Source organism: Elephas maximus, chromosome 7 (assembly GCF_024166365.1).
Source record: "Elephas maximus indicus isolate mEleMax1 chromosome 7, mEleMax1 primary haplotype, whole genome shotgun sequence".
In the NCBI taxonomy this organism is placed as follows: domain Eukaryota; kingdom Metazoa; phylum Chordata; class Mammalia; order Proboscidea; family Elephantidae; genus Elephas; species Elephas maximus.
The window spans coordinates 134,874,002-134,886,307 of NC_064825.1; the positions used below are offsets into that span (position 1 = coordinate 134,874,002).

At 47.5% G+C, this 12,306-nt stretch overlaps 1 protein-coding gene and 1 non-coding gene across 5 annotated transcripts in view; one reads left to right on the forward strand and one right to left on the reverse strand.

Annotated features, from left to right (window-relative positions):
• Positions 1-12,306, forward strand: part of CARS1 (cysteinyl-tRNA synthetase 1) — a 73,608-nt gene that overhangs the window by 38,702 nt on the left and 22,600 nt on the right. For all 4 annotated transcript variants that reach the window (XM_049892807.1, XM_049892808.1, XM_049892810.1 and 1 more), the window contains one exon: positions 1,177-1,298. In XM_049892807.1, coding sequence (XP_049748764.1) covers positions 1,177-1,298 — 122 coding nt within the window. The remainder of the gene's footprint in view (positions 1-1,176; positions 1,299-12,306) is intronic.
• Positions 10,225-10,331, reverse strand: LOC126081300 (U6 spliceosomal RNA). Its single transcript, XR_007518347.1, has one exon. It is a non-coding gene; the product is annotated as a U6 spliceosomal RNA (small nuclear RNA).

Sequence of the window (12,306 nt, forward strand, 5' to 3'; positions counted from 1 at the left end):
CAAGGACGGATTACCCAACAAGGAAGGTGCGCACAGGCTTGTTTGTACTCACTCACTAGGCTGTTGCGCGTGATCTCTCCTGTCTTTCACCATGTGAAATCGTGCACTGCAGGTCAGTAGGTGAACACGTATAAGCCCGGGCGTATCTTGCTTTACTGTGAGACTGTTTGTGTCTTGCTTTCTATAACCCCGTGCATACCTTGCTTACCGTGAGCCTGCGTGTAACTTGCCTGCACGTTTCTTGCTTGCTGGGTAATCCGCCCGAGATCCCTGCAGGGCAGCAGAGACTACTTGTCAAACCTGGTGACACATGCGGCCCGGGCTTAGAGGATGGATCCTTCCGCCCAGAATATCTGGGAGCACGTCGTGGAGGCAGAGGCAAGAGCTTCGCAGAACGGCTTTGTCGTCACCAGAGGCAGGGGCAGGCGGGGGCCGTGCAGTCACAGAATGTGGAATACCCGCGTCCCCCAGGGCAGGGTCTGCAGGAAGGACATGCCACTCAAGGAAGTGAGGGTCTGCCTCTGTGGCCTGGGGTCCTTGTCATGTGCCTGCCCAGCCCACACGGCCAGCATGGTTTTTAGGGGCTCATCAGAGGGCATGAGGGCCAACCTGCGAACCAAATCTTGAGGGTAGGAGCAGAGACTAGAGCAGAGAGGGGCTTGGTGACCCTGTGTTACAGATGGAATTGTGTCCCTAAAAATAATTGTTGAGTCCTGACCCGTGTACCTGTGGATGTGACCCTGTTTAGGAACAGGGTTTTCTTTGTTGCAAATCGATGAGGCCCTACCAGTGCCGGGTGGGCCCTAAATCCAGTTACATCTGACTTAAAAAGAGCACTTCAGACACAGACACAAACAAGGACAAACAAGGGAAGACACCATGTGAGGATCACCGGGGAAGCCAGGAGTGCCGGGCTATAGAAGCTGAAGGAAACAAGGAGCTTCCCCAGAGCTGACAGAGAGAGCCCTCCCCTAGACCTGGTGCCCTGAAAGCCGACTTCTAGCCTCCAGAACTGTGAGAAAATAAATTTGTTTGTTAAAGCCACCATATGCAGTGTTTCTGTTACAGCAGCACTGGGAGGCTGAGGCGCCCTCTTTGTTCTCAGCGTCGTCCTTATGGGGTTTCTCAACGCCCTCTGGCTCTGCTGAATCTTCCCCCTTTCTCTCTGTCTTCCAGCTATGCCTCCAACGGGTCTGTCTACTTTGACACTATGAAGTTTGCCTCGAGTGAGAAACACTCCTATGCGAAGCTGGTGCCTGAAGCCGTGGGGGACCAGAAAGCGCTCCAGGAAGGGGAAGGTAAGATGGGAAAACAGACCATGGAGGGGTCAGGGTGCACCCCCACACCTGTCCTTGGGGTCCACGGGGTGCACGGGACTGTCGCTTAGGGTCACCAGAAGCAGTGTTGTCATCACCTGAAGGAAGTGTCATGGTTTTCCACACTAACACCACAAAATGCATCATTCTTTAAGACACAAAAAGGTGAGCAAAGCAAGGCCATTTTGGCGTGTGTAGCGGCCCTGGGGTCTTCGCCTGCAGGGCAGGTGTTTGTGTGTGTGACGGCACCGTGAGCTAGCTCCGCTGTGTGACACTGCAACTGTGAAGTGGTATTTGACAGTGGCCCCTGCGCCCTTCTCGATCCAGATACCTTAAACAGAGACGCAGGTTTTTTACGGGCCAGACAGAATCCAGTTTGTCAGATCCTCGCGTGGCATAAATGTTTTCTCCATCCTGACTCCATGCATGAGTTTGGGGACACACCCCAGAACCCCAGTTTTGAGACGTCAAGGTCCCTGCAGAGCACTGACCGCTTTCCTCACCTGGGGACACGCTGTGTTGTACCCACAGGGCTTCTGGAGGGCAGTTAGGCCTTAGAAGCGTTCATGCTTTTTGACCAGGTAATTTCACCTTCATGGCTCTGTTCTAAATACCAGGACCTAAAACAAACGTGAGGACCCCACGTGCGTCAGAGCAGAACCAGGCTCCTCGGGGTTTTCAGCGGCTGACTTTGCAGAAGTAGATTGCTTTGTCTTTCTTCCAAGGTGCCTGTGGGTAGACTCGAGTCTCCAGCCTTTCAATTAACAACCAAGCATGTTCACCATGTGCACCCCCCGGGGCATACCCAGGGTCATACTTGGGGTTACAATGAGTTGGGATCAACCTGACAGCAACCGGTAGCTGGTAAAACAGAACAACGCAAACACTGAAAAGAGATACGCTGAGCCAGGGCCGCACCCTCGGGGGCACCGTGGTCCAGAGATGCACTGAGCCAGGGCCGCACCCTCGGGGGCACCGCGGGCCAGAGATGCACTGAACCAGGGCAGCACCCTCGGGGGCACCGCAGTCCAGAGATGCACTGAGCCAGGTCCACACCCTCGGGGGCACCGCGGTCCAGAGATGCACTGAGCCAGGGCCGCACCCTCGGGGGCACCGCGGTCCAGAGATGCGCTGAGCCAGGGCCGCACCCTCGGGGGCACCGCGGTCCAGAGATGCGCTGAGCCAGGGCAGCACCCTCGGGGGCACCACGGTCCAGAGATGCGCTGAGCCAGGGCCGCACCCTCGGGGGCACCGCGGTCCAGAGATGCGCTGAGCCAGGGCCGCACCCTCGGGGGCACCGCGGTCAAGAGATGCGCTGAGCCAGGGCCGCACCCTCGGGGGCACCGCGGTCCAGAGATGCGCTGAGCCAGGGCCGCACCCTCGCGGGCACCGCGGTCCAGAGATGCGCTGAGCCAGGGCCGCACCCTCGGGGGCACCGCGGTCAAGAGATGCACTGAGCCAGGTCCGCACCCTCGGGGGCACCGCGGTCAAGAGATGCACTGAGCCAGGTCCGCACCCTCGGGGGACCGTCGTCAAGAGGTGCACTGAGCCAGGTCCGCACCCTCGGGGGACCGTCGTCAAGAGGTGCACTGAGCCAGGTCCGCACCCTCGGGGGACCGTCGTCAAGAGGTGCACTGAGCCAGGTCCGCACCCTCGGGGGGACCGTGGTCAAGAGGTGCACTGAGCCAGGGCCGCACCCTCGGGGGCACCGTGGTCCAGAGATGCACTGAGCCAGGGCCGCACCCTCGGGGGCACCGCGGGCCAGAGATGCACTGAACCAGGGCAGCACCCTCGGGGGCACCACGGTCCAGAGATGCACTGAGCCAGGTCCACACCCTCGGGGGCACCGCGGTCCAGAGATGCACTGAGCCAGGGCCGCACCCTCGGGGGCACCGCGGTCCAGAGATGCACTGAGCCAGGGCCGCACCCTCGGGGGCACCGCGGTCCAGAGATGCACTGAGCCAGGGCCGCACCCTCGGGGGCACCGCGGTCAAGAGATGCGCTGAGCCAGGGCCGCACCCTCGGGGGCACCGCGGTCAAGAGATGCGCTGAGCCAGGGCCGCACCCTCGGGGGCACCGCGGTCAAGAGATGCACTGAGCCAGGTCCGCACCCTCGGGGGACCGTGGTCAAGAGGTGCACTGAGCCAGGTCCGCACCCTCGGGGGGACCGTGGTCAAGAGGTGCACTGAGCCAGGGCCGCACCCTCGGGGGCACCGTGGTCAAGAGATGCACTGAGCCAGGGCCGCACCCTCGGGGGAACCGTGGTCAAGAGATGCACTGAGCCAGGGCCGCACCCTCGGGGGGAACCGTGGTCAAGAGATGCACTGAGCCAGGGCCGCACCCTCGGGGGAACCGTGGTCAAGAGATGCACTGAGCCAGGGCCGCACCCTCGGGGGACCGTGGTCAAGAGATGCACTGAGCCAGGGCCGCGCCCTCGGGGGACCGTGGTCAAGAGATACACTGAGCCAGGTCCGCGCCCTCGGGGGACCGTGGTCAAGAGATGCACTAAGCCAGGGCCGCACCGTCGGTGGCACCGTGGTGAAGAGATGCACTGAGCCAGGGCCGCACCCTCGGTGGCACCATGGTCAAGAGATGCACTAATCCAGGGCCGCACCCTCAATGGCACCGCGGTCAAGCCCTGGGCTGCTGACGAAAAGGCTGGCGATTGAACCCGCCAGCTGCTTCGCAGGAGAACGATGTGGCAGTCTGCTTCCGTAAAGATTTACAACCTAGGAAGCCCTTTGGGCCAGTTCTACTCTGTCCTCGTGGGTTGCTAGGAGTCAGAATCGACTTGATGGCAGTGGCCTTCGGTAAACCAGAACTAACCACGTAAAAGCTGGTGTAGCAAGACTGATGTCAGACCCAGTGGCATGTGAGTTTGAGAACATTGGTAGGAAGCTACCACATGGTGACAAGGTGCCCGCCCCTGAGAGGACTCAAAAGTCATGGCTTCGGGGGCCTGGACATTTCCCCATCCATAAAGCCCAGGACGTAGATTCACATGGACAGTGGGAGATTTCCATACACTCCCACAAATTCACAGGTCAGCAGGCCAGAAATAACCAAGGATATAAAAGTGGACAGTCTTGGTCTCATTGATCAGTGCCTGCTCTCAGGAGCTGAAATAAATGCACGCCTTGTAAGCAAACATGGGACCACGCACCAGACCACAGAGACGGCTCCGCAAACCCCGACACCAATCTCACAGCACAGCCTCTGACCACAAAGCACGATGCTAGCTGTCAGCACTGGAAGGGCAGCTGAGGGTTTAAGAACCCACCTGGAGATTTAAAACCACACTCGAGTAAGGCGCAGAAGAGGACAGTCCCAGTGGGAGCCGGAGAGCGTTACCTGGGCCTCAGCAGAAGGACCACATAGCAGCACTGTCAAGTGCAGTTACAGGCCATGACAGGAGATGTGTGGGTTTAAATGCAGGTGAAAAATGAAGACAGGGATAAACGAGCTAAGTGGGTGGCCGAAAACTCACAAAGGAACAACAGTAAATCCAGAGAGCGGTGGTGTTGTCCTGTTGAGCCCATTCTGACTCACGGCGACCCCACGCAGGGCAAAACAAAACACTGTGCAGTCCTGCACCACCCTGACAACTGAGCCCATCATTGCAGCCACTGTGTCCCTCCATCCCACTGAGGGTCTTCCTTTTTTTTTTTTTAACTTTTATTAAGCTTCAAGTGAACGTTTATAAATCCAATCAGTATGTCACATATAAGTTTACATACATCTTACTCCATACTCCCACTTGCTCTCCCCCTATTGAGTCAGCCCTTTCAGTCTCTCCTTTCGTGACAATTTGGCCAGCTTCCAACTCTCTCTATCCTCCCATCCCCCCTCCAGACAGGAGTTGCCAACACACACTCAAGTGTCCACCTGATATAATTAGCTCAATCTTCATCAGCGTCTCTCTCCCACCCGCTGACCAGTCCCTTTCATGTCTGATGAGTTGTCTTCGGGGGTGATTCCTGTCCTGTGCCAAAAGAAGGTCTGGGGACCATAGCCGCCGGGATTCCTCTAGTCTCAGTCAGACCATTAAGTCTGGTCTTTTTATGAGAATTTGGGGTCTGCATCCCACTGATCTCCTGTTCCCTCAGGGGTCCTCTGCTGTGCTCCCTGTCAGGGCAGTCATCGATTGTGGCCGGGCACCAACTAGTTCTTCTGGTCTCAGGATGATGTAGGTCTCTGGTTCATGTGGCCCTTTCTGTCTCTTGGGCTCTTAGTTGTCGTGTGACCTTGGTGTTCTTCATTTTCCTTTGCTCCAGGTGGGTTGAGACCAATTGATGCATCTTAGATGGCCGCTTGTTAGCATTTAAGACCCCAGACGCCACATTTCAAAGTGGGATGCAGAATGTTTTCATAATAGAATTATTTTGCCAATTGACTTAGAAGTCCCGGCAAACCATGTTCCCCAGACCCCCGCCCTTGCTCCGCTGACCTTTGATGCATTCATTTTATCCTGGAAACTTCTTTGCTTTTGGTCCAGTCCAAATGAGCTGACCTTCCATGTATTGAGTGTTGTCCTTCCCTTCACCTAAAGCAGTTCTTATCTACTCATTAATCGATAAAAAACCCTCTCCCTCCCTCCCCCCTTCGTAACCACAAAAGTATGTGTTCTTCTCAGTTTTTACTTTTTCTCAAGATCTTATAATAGTGGTCTTAATACAATATTTGTCCTTTTGCCTCTGACTAATTTCGCTCAGCATAATGCCTTCCAGGTTCCTCCATGTTATGAAATGTTTCACAGATTCGTCACTGTTCTTTATCGATGCGTAGTATTCCATTGTGTGAATATACCACAATTTATTTACCCATTCATCCGTTGATGGACACCTTGGTTGCTTCCAACTTTTTGCTATTGTAAACAGAGCTGCAATAAACATGAGTGTGCATATATCTGTTTGTGTGAAGGCTCTTGTATCTCTAGGGTATATTCCGAGGAGTGGGATTTCTGGGTTGTATGGTAGTTCTATTTCTAAGTGTTTAAGATAACGCCAGATAGATTTCCAAAGTGGTTGTACCATTTTACATTCCCACCAGCAGTGTATAAGAGTTCCAATCTCTCTGCAGCCTCTCCAACATTTATTGTTTTGTGTTTTTTGGATTAATGCCAGCCTTGTTGGTGTGAGATGGAATCTCATCGTAGTTTTAATTTGCATTTCTCTAATGGCTAATGATCGAGAGCATTTTCTCATGTATCTGTTGGCTGCCTGAATATCTTCTTTAGTGAAATGTGTGTTCATATCCTTTGCCCACTTCTTGATTGGGTTGTTTGTCTTTTTGTGGTTGAGTTTTGACAGAATCACGTAGATTTTAGAGATCAGGCGCTGGTCTGAGATGTCATAGCTGAAAATTCTTTCCCAATCTGTAGGTGGTCTTTTTACTCTTTTGGTGAAGTCTTTAGATGAGCATAGGTGTTTGATTTTTAGGAGCTCCCAGTTATCGGGTTTCTCTTCATCATTTTTGGTAATGTTTTGTATTCTGTTTATGCCTTGTATTAGGGCTCCTAGGGTTGTCCCTATTTTTTCTTCCATGATATTTTATCGTTTTAGTCTTTATGTTTAGGTCTTTGATCCACTTGGAGTTAGTTTTTGTGCATGGTGTGAGGTATGGGTCCTGTTTCATTTTTTTGCAAATGGATATCCAGTTATGCCAGCACCATTTGTTAAAAAGACTATCTTTTCCCCAATTAACTGACACTGGGCCTTTGTCAAATATCAGCTGCTCATACGTGGATGGGTTTATATCTGGGTTCTCAATTCTGTTCCATTGGTCTATGTGCCTGTTGTTGTACCAGTACCAGGCTGTTTTGACTACTGTGGCTGTATAATAGGTTCTGAAATCAGGTAGAGTGAGGCCTCCCACTTTCTTCTTCTTTTTCAGTAATGCTTTGCTTATCCGAGGCTTCTTTCCCTTCCATATGAAATTGGTGATTTGTTTCTCTATCCCCTTAAAATATGACATTGGAATTTGGATCGGAAGTGCGTTATATGTATAGATGGCTTTTGGTAGAATAGACATTTTTACTATGTTAAGTCTTGCTATCCATGAGCAAGGTATGTTTTTCCACTTAAGTATGTCCTTTTGAATTTCTTGTAGTAGAGCTTTGTAGTTTTCTTTGTATAGGTCTTTTACATCCTTGGTAAGATTTATTCCTAAGTATCTTATCTTCTTGGGGGCTACTGTGAATGGTATTGATTTGGTTATTTCCTCTTCGGTGTTCTTTTTGTTGATGTAGAGGAATCCAAGTGATTTTTGTATGTTTATTTTATAACCTGAGACTCTGCCAAACTCTTCTATTAGTTTCAGTAGTTTTCTGGAGGATTCCTTAGGGTTTTCTGTGTATAAGATCATGTCATCTGCAAATAGTGATAACTTTACTTCCTCCTTGCCAATCCGGATACCCTTTATTTCTTTGTCTAGCCTAATTGCCCTGGCTAGGACTTCAAGTATGATGTTGAATAAGAGCAGTCATAAAGGGCATCCTTGTCTGGTTCCTGTTCTCAAGGGAAATGCTTTCAGGTTCTCTCCATTTAGAGTGATTTTTGGCTGTTGGCTTTGCGTAGATGCCCTTTATTATGTTGAGGAATTTTCCTTCAATTCCTATTTTGGTAAGAGTTTTTATCATAAATGGGTGTTGAACTTTGTCAAATGCCTTTTCTGCATCAATTGATAAGATCATGTGGTTTTTGTCTTTTGTTTTATTTATGTGATGGATTACATTAATGGATTTTCTGATATTAAACCAGCCTTGCATACCTGGTATAAATCCCATTTGATCATGGTGAATTATTTTTTTGATGTGTTGTTGGATTCTGTTGGCTAGAATTTTGTTGAGGATTTTTGCATCTATGTTCATGAGGGATATAGGTCTATAATTTTCTTTTTTGTAATGTCTTTACCTGGTTTTGGTATCAGGGAGATGGTGGCTTCATAGAATGAGTTGGGTAGTATTCCGTCATTTTCTATGCTTTGAAGTACCTTCAGTAGTAGTGGTGTTAACTCTTCTCTGAAAGGTTGGTAGAACTCTGCAATGAAGCCGTCCGGGCCAGGGCTTTTTTTTGTTGGAAGTTTTTTGATTACCGTTTCAATCTCTTTTTTTGTTATGGGTCTATTTAGTTGTTCTACTTCTGAATGTGTTAGTTTAGGTAGGTAGTGTTTTTCCAAGAATTCATCCATCTCTTCTAGGTTTCAAATTTGTTAGAGTACAATTTTTCGTAGTAATCTGAAATGATTCTTTTAATTTCATTTGGTTCTGTTGTGATGTGGTCCTTCTTGTTTCTTATTCGGGTTATTTGTTTCCTTTCCTGTATTTCTTTAGTCAGTCTAGCCAATGGTTTATGAATTTTGTTAATTTTTTCAAAGAACCAGCTTTTGGCTTTGTTAATTCTTTCAATTGTTTTTCTGTTCTCTCATTCATTTAGTTCAGCTCTAATTTTTATTATTTGTTTTCTCTGGTGCCTGATGGATTCTTTTGTTGCTCACTTTCTATTTGTTCAAGTTGTAGGGACAGTCTCTGCTTTTGGCTCTTTCTTCTTTTTGTATGTGTGCATTTATCGATATAAATTGGCCTCTGAGCACTGCTTTTGCTGTGTCCCAGAGGTTTTGATAGGAAGTATTTTTATTCTCGTTGCATTCTAAGAATTTCCTTATTCCCTCCTTGATGTCTTCTATAACCCAGTCGTTTTTCAGGAGGGTATTGTTCATTTTCCAAGTATTTGATTTCTTTTCCCTAGTTTTTCTGTTATTGATTTCTAGTTTTATTGCCTTGTGGTCTGAGAAGATGCTTTGTAATATTTCGATGTTTTGGACTCTGCAAAGGTTTGTTTTATGACCTAATATGTGGTCTATTCTAGAGAATGTTCCATGTGCGCTAGAAAAAAAAGTATACTTTGCAGCAGTTGGGTGGAGAGTTCTGTATAAGTCAATGAGGTCAAGTTGGTTGATTGTTGGAATTAGGTCTTCCGTGTCTCTGTTGAGCTTCTTACTGGAAGTTCTATCCTTCTCCGAAAGTGGTGTGTTGAAGTCTCCTACTATAATTGTGGAGGTGTCTATCTCACTTTTCAATTCTGTTAAAATTTGATTTATGTATCTTGCAGCCCTGTCATTGGGTGCATAAATATTTAATATGGTTATGTCTTCCTGATCAGTTGTCCCTTTTATCATTATATAGTGTCCTTCTTTATCCTTTGTGGTAGATTTAAGTCTAAAGTCTATTTTGTCAGAAATTAATATTGCTACTCCTCTTCTTTTTTGCTTATTGTTTGCTTGATATATTTTCTTCCATCCTTTGAGTTTTAGTTTGTTTGTGTCTCTAAGTCTAAGGTGTGTCTCTTGTAGGCAGCATATAGATGGATCGTGTTTCTTTATCCAGTCCGTGACTCTCTGTCTCTTTATTGGTGCATTTAGTCCATTTACATTCAGGGTAATTATAGATAAATAAGTTTTTAGTGCTGTCATTTTGATGCCTTTTCATGTGTGTTGTTGGCAATTTCATTTTTCCACATACTTTTTTGTGCTGAGACGTTTTTCTTAGTAAATTGTGAGATCCTCATTTTCATAGTGTTTGACTTTGTTAGTTGAGTCGTTACCTTTTTCTTGGCTTTTATCTTGAGTTATGGAGTTGTTATACCTTTTTGTGGTTACCTTATTAAAAAAAACATTTTTTTTTTATTATTTACCCCTATTTTTCTAAGTAAAAACCTAACTTGTATCGTTCTATATCGCCTTGTATCACTCTCCATATGGCAGTTCAGTGCCTCCTGTATTTAGTCCCTCTTTTTGATTATTGTGATCTTTTACCTATTAACTTCCATGATTCCCTGTTATGTGTATTTTTTTTTTAATTACTCTTAATTTGTTTGTTTTTGTGATTTCCCTATTTGAGTTGATATCAGGAAAAAATATGGAACGCTTCACGAATTTGCGTGTCATCCTTGCGCAGGGGCCATGCTAATCTTCTCTGTATCGTTCCAATTTTAGTATATGTGCTGCCGAAGCGAGCACGGTCTTCCTCTTTTTCACTGACCCTCTGTTTTACCAAGCATGGTGTCCTTCTCCAGGGACCGGTCCCTCCTGATAACATGTCCAAGTGTAGCCTCACCATCCTCGCTTCCAAGAAGTACTCTGGCTGTATTTCTTCCAAGACAGACTTTATTGTTCTTCTGGCAGTCCATGGTACATTCAGTCTTCTTTGCCAACGCCGTGATTCAAAGGCATCGATTCTTCTTTGGTCTTCCTTATTTGTTGTACAGCTTTCACATGCACAGGTTCTTGTTGTTAGGTGCCATCGAATGAGTTCCAACTCATAGCAATTCTGCATGCAACAAAACGAAACACTGCCTGGTCCTGCTCCATCCTCAAAATCTTTGTTATGCTTGAGCCCATTGTTCCAGCCACTGTATCAATCCATCTCGTTAACAGTCTTCCTCTTTTTCACTGACCCTCTACTTTACCAAGCATGATGCCCTTCTCCAGGGACTGATCCCTCCTGATATATGTCCAAAGTATGTGAGACACGGTCTCACCATCCTTGCTTCTAAGGAGCATTCTGGTTGTACTTCTTCTAGTACGGATTTGTTCGTTCTTTTGGCAGTCCACGGTGTGTTCAATATTCTTCGCCAACACCACAATTCAGAGCTGTCAGTTCTTCTTTGATCTTCCTTATTCACTGTCCAGCTTTTCGCAAGTATATGAGGTGATCGAAAACAGCATGGCTTGAGTCAGGCACACCCTAGTCTTCAAGGTGACATCTTCACTTTTAAAGCTTTAAAGAGGTCTTTTGTAGCAGATTTGCCGGATGCAATATGTCCTTTGATTCCTTGACTTCTGCTTCCATGGGCTTTGTGGATCCAAGTAAAACGAAATCCTTGACAACTTCAGTATTTTCCCCATTTATCATGATGTTGCTCATTGGCCCCGTTGTGAGGGTCTTGTTGTCCTTCTGCTGAGGTGTAATCCACACTGAAGGCTCTGGTCTTTGATCTTCATCAGGAAATGCTTCAAGTCCTCTTCACTTTCAGCAAGCAAGGTTGTGTCATCCGCACATCATGGGTTCTTAATGAGTCTTCTTCCAATCCTGATGCCCCATTCTTCTTCATACAGTCCAGCGTCTTAGATTATTTGCTTGGCATACAGATTGAATAAGTATGATGAAAAGACACAACCCTGACCCACACCTTTCCTGACTTTAAACCATGCAGCATCCCCTTGTTCTGGAATTCCCATAATTCCCAGTGCATCCATCTGTGTTATGATTCACACAGTCAGATGCCTTTGTACAGTCAGTAAAACACCTGATTCCAGCAGTGATGTCCCTGGTTGCACGTCTTCTTCTGCATCAGCTTCGGGTTTCTGGCAGCTCCCTGTCGATGTTCCGCTGTAGCCACTTAGGATAATCTTCAGCAAATTTGACTTGTGTGGGACATTAATGATATTGTTCGACAATCCCCACATTCTGTTGGGTCACCCTTCTTTGGAATGGACACACATATGGATCTCTTCCAGTCAATTGGCCACATAGTGGTCTTCCAGATTTCTTGGCATAGACGAGTGAGTACTTCCAGAGCTGCGTCTGTTTGTTGAAATAATTCAGTTGGTATTTTCTCAGTTCCTGGAACCTTATTTTTTGCCAGTGCACTCAGTGCAGCTTGGACTTTCTCCTTCAGTACCATCAGTTCCTGATCTTTTGCTGCCTTCTGAAATGGTTGAATGATGACCGGTGTTTTTGGTACAATAACTCTCTGTATTCCTTCCACCTTCTTGTGACGCTTCCAGCTTTTCTGTAGAATCCTTCAATACTGCAACTTGAGGCTTGGATTTTTTCTTCCATTCTTTTAGCGAGAAATGCTGAGCGTGTTCTTCCTTTTTGGTTTTTTAAGTCCAGGTCTTTGGACATTTCATTATAATGCCTTGTCTTCTTGAGCCGCCCTTAGAAATCTTCCGTTCAGCTCTTTGGCTTCATCATTTCTTCCTTTCGCTT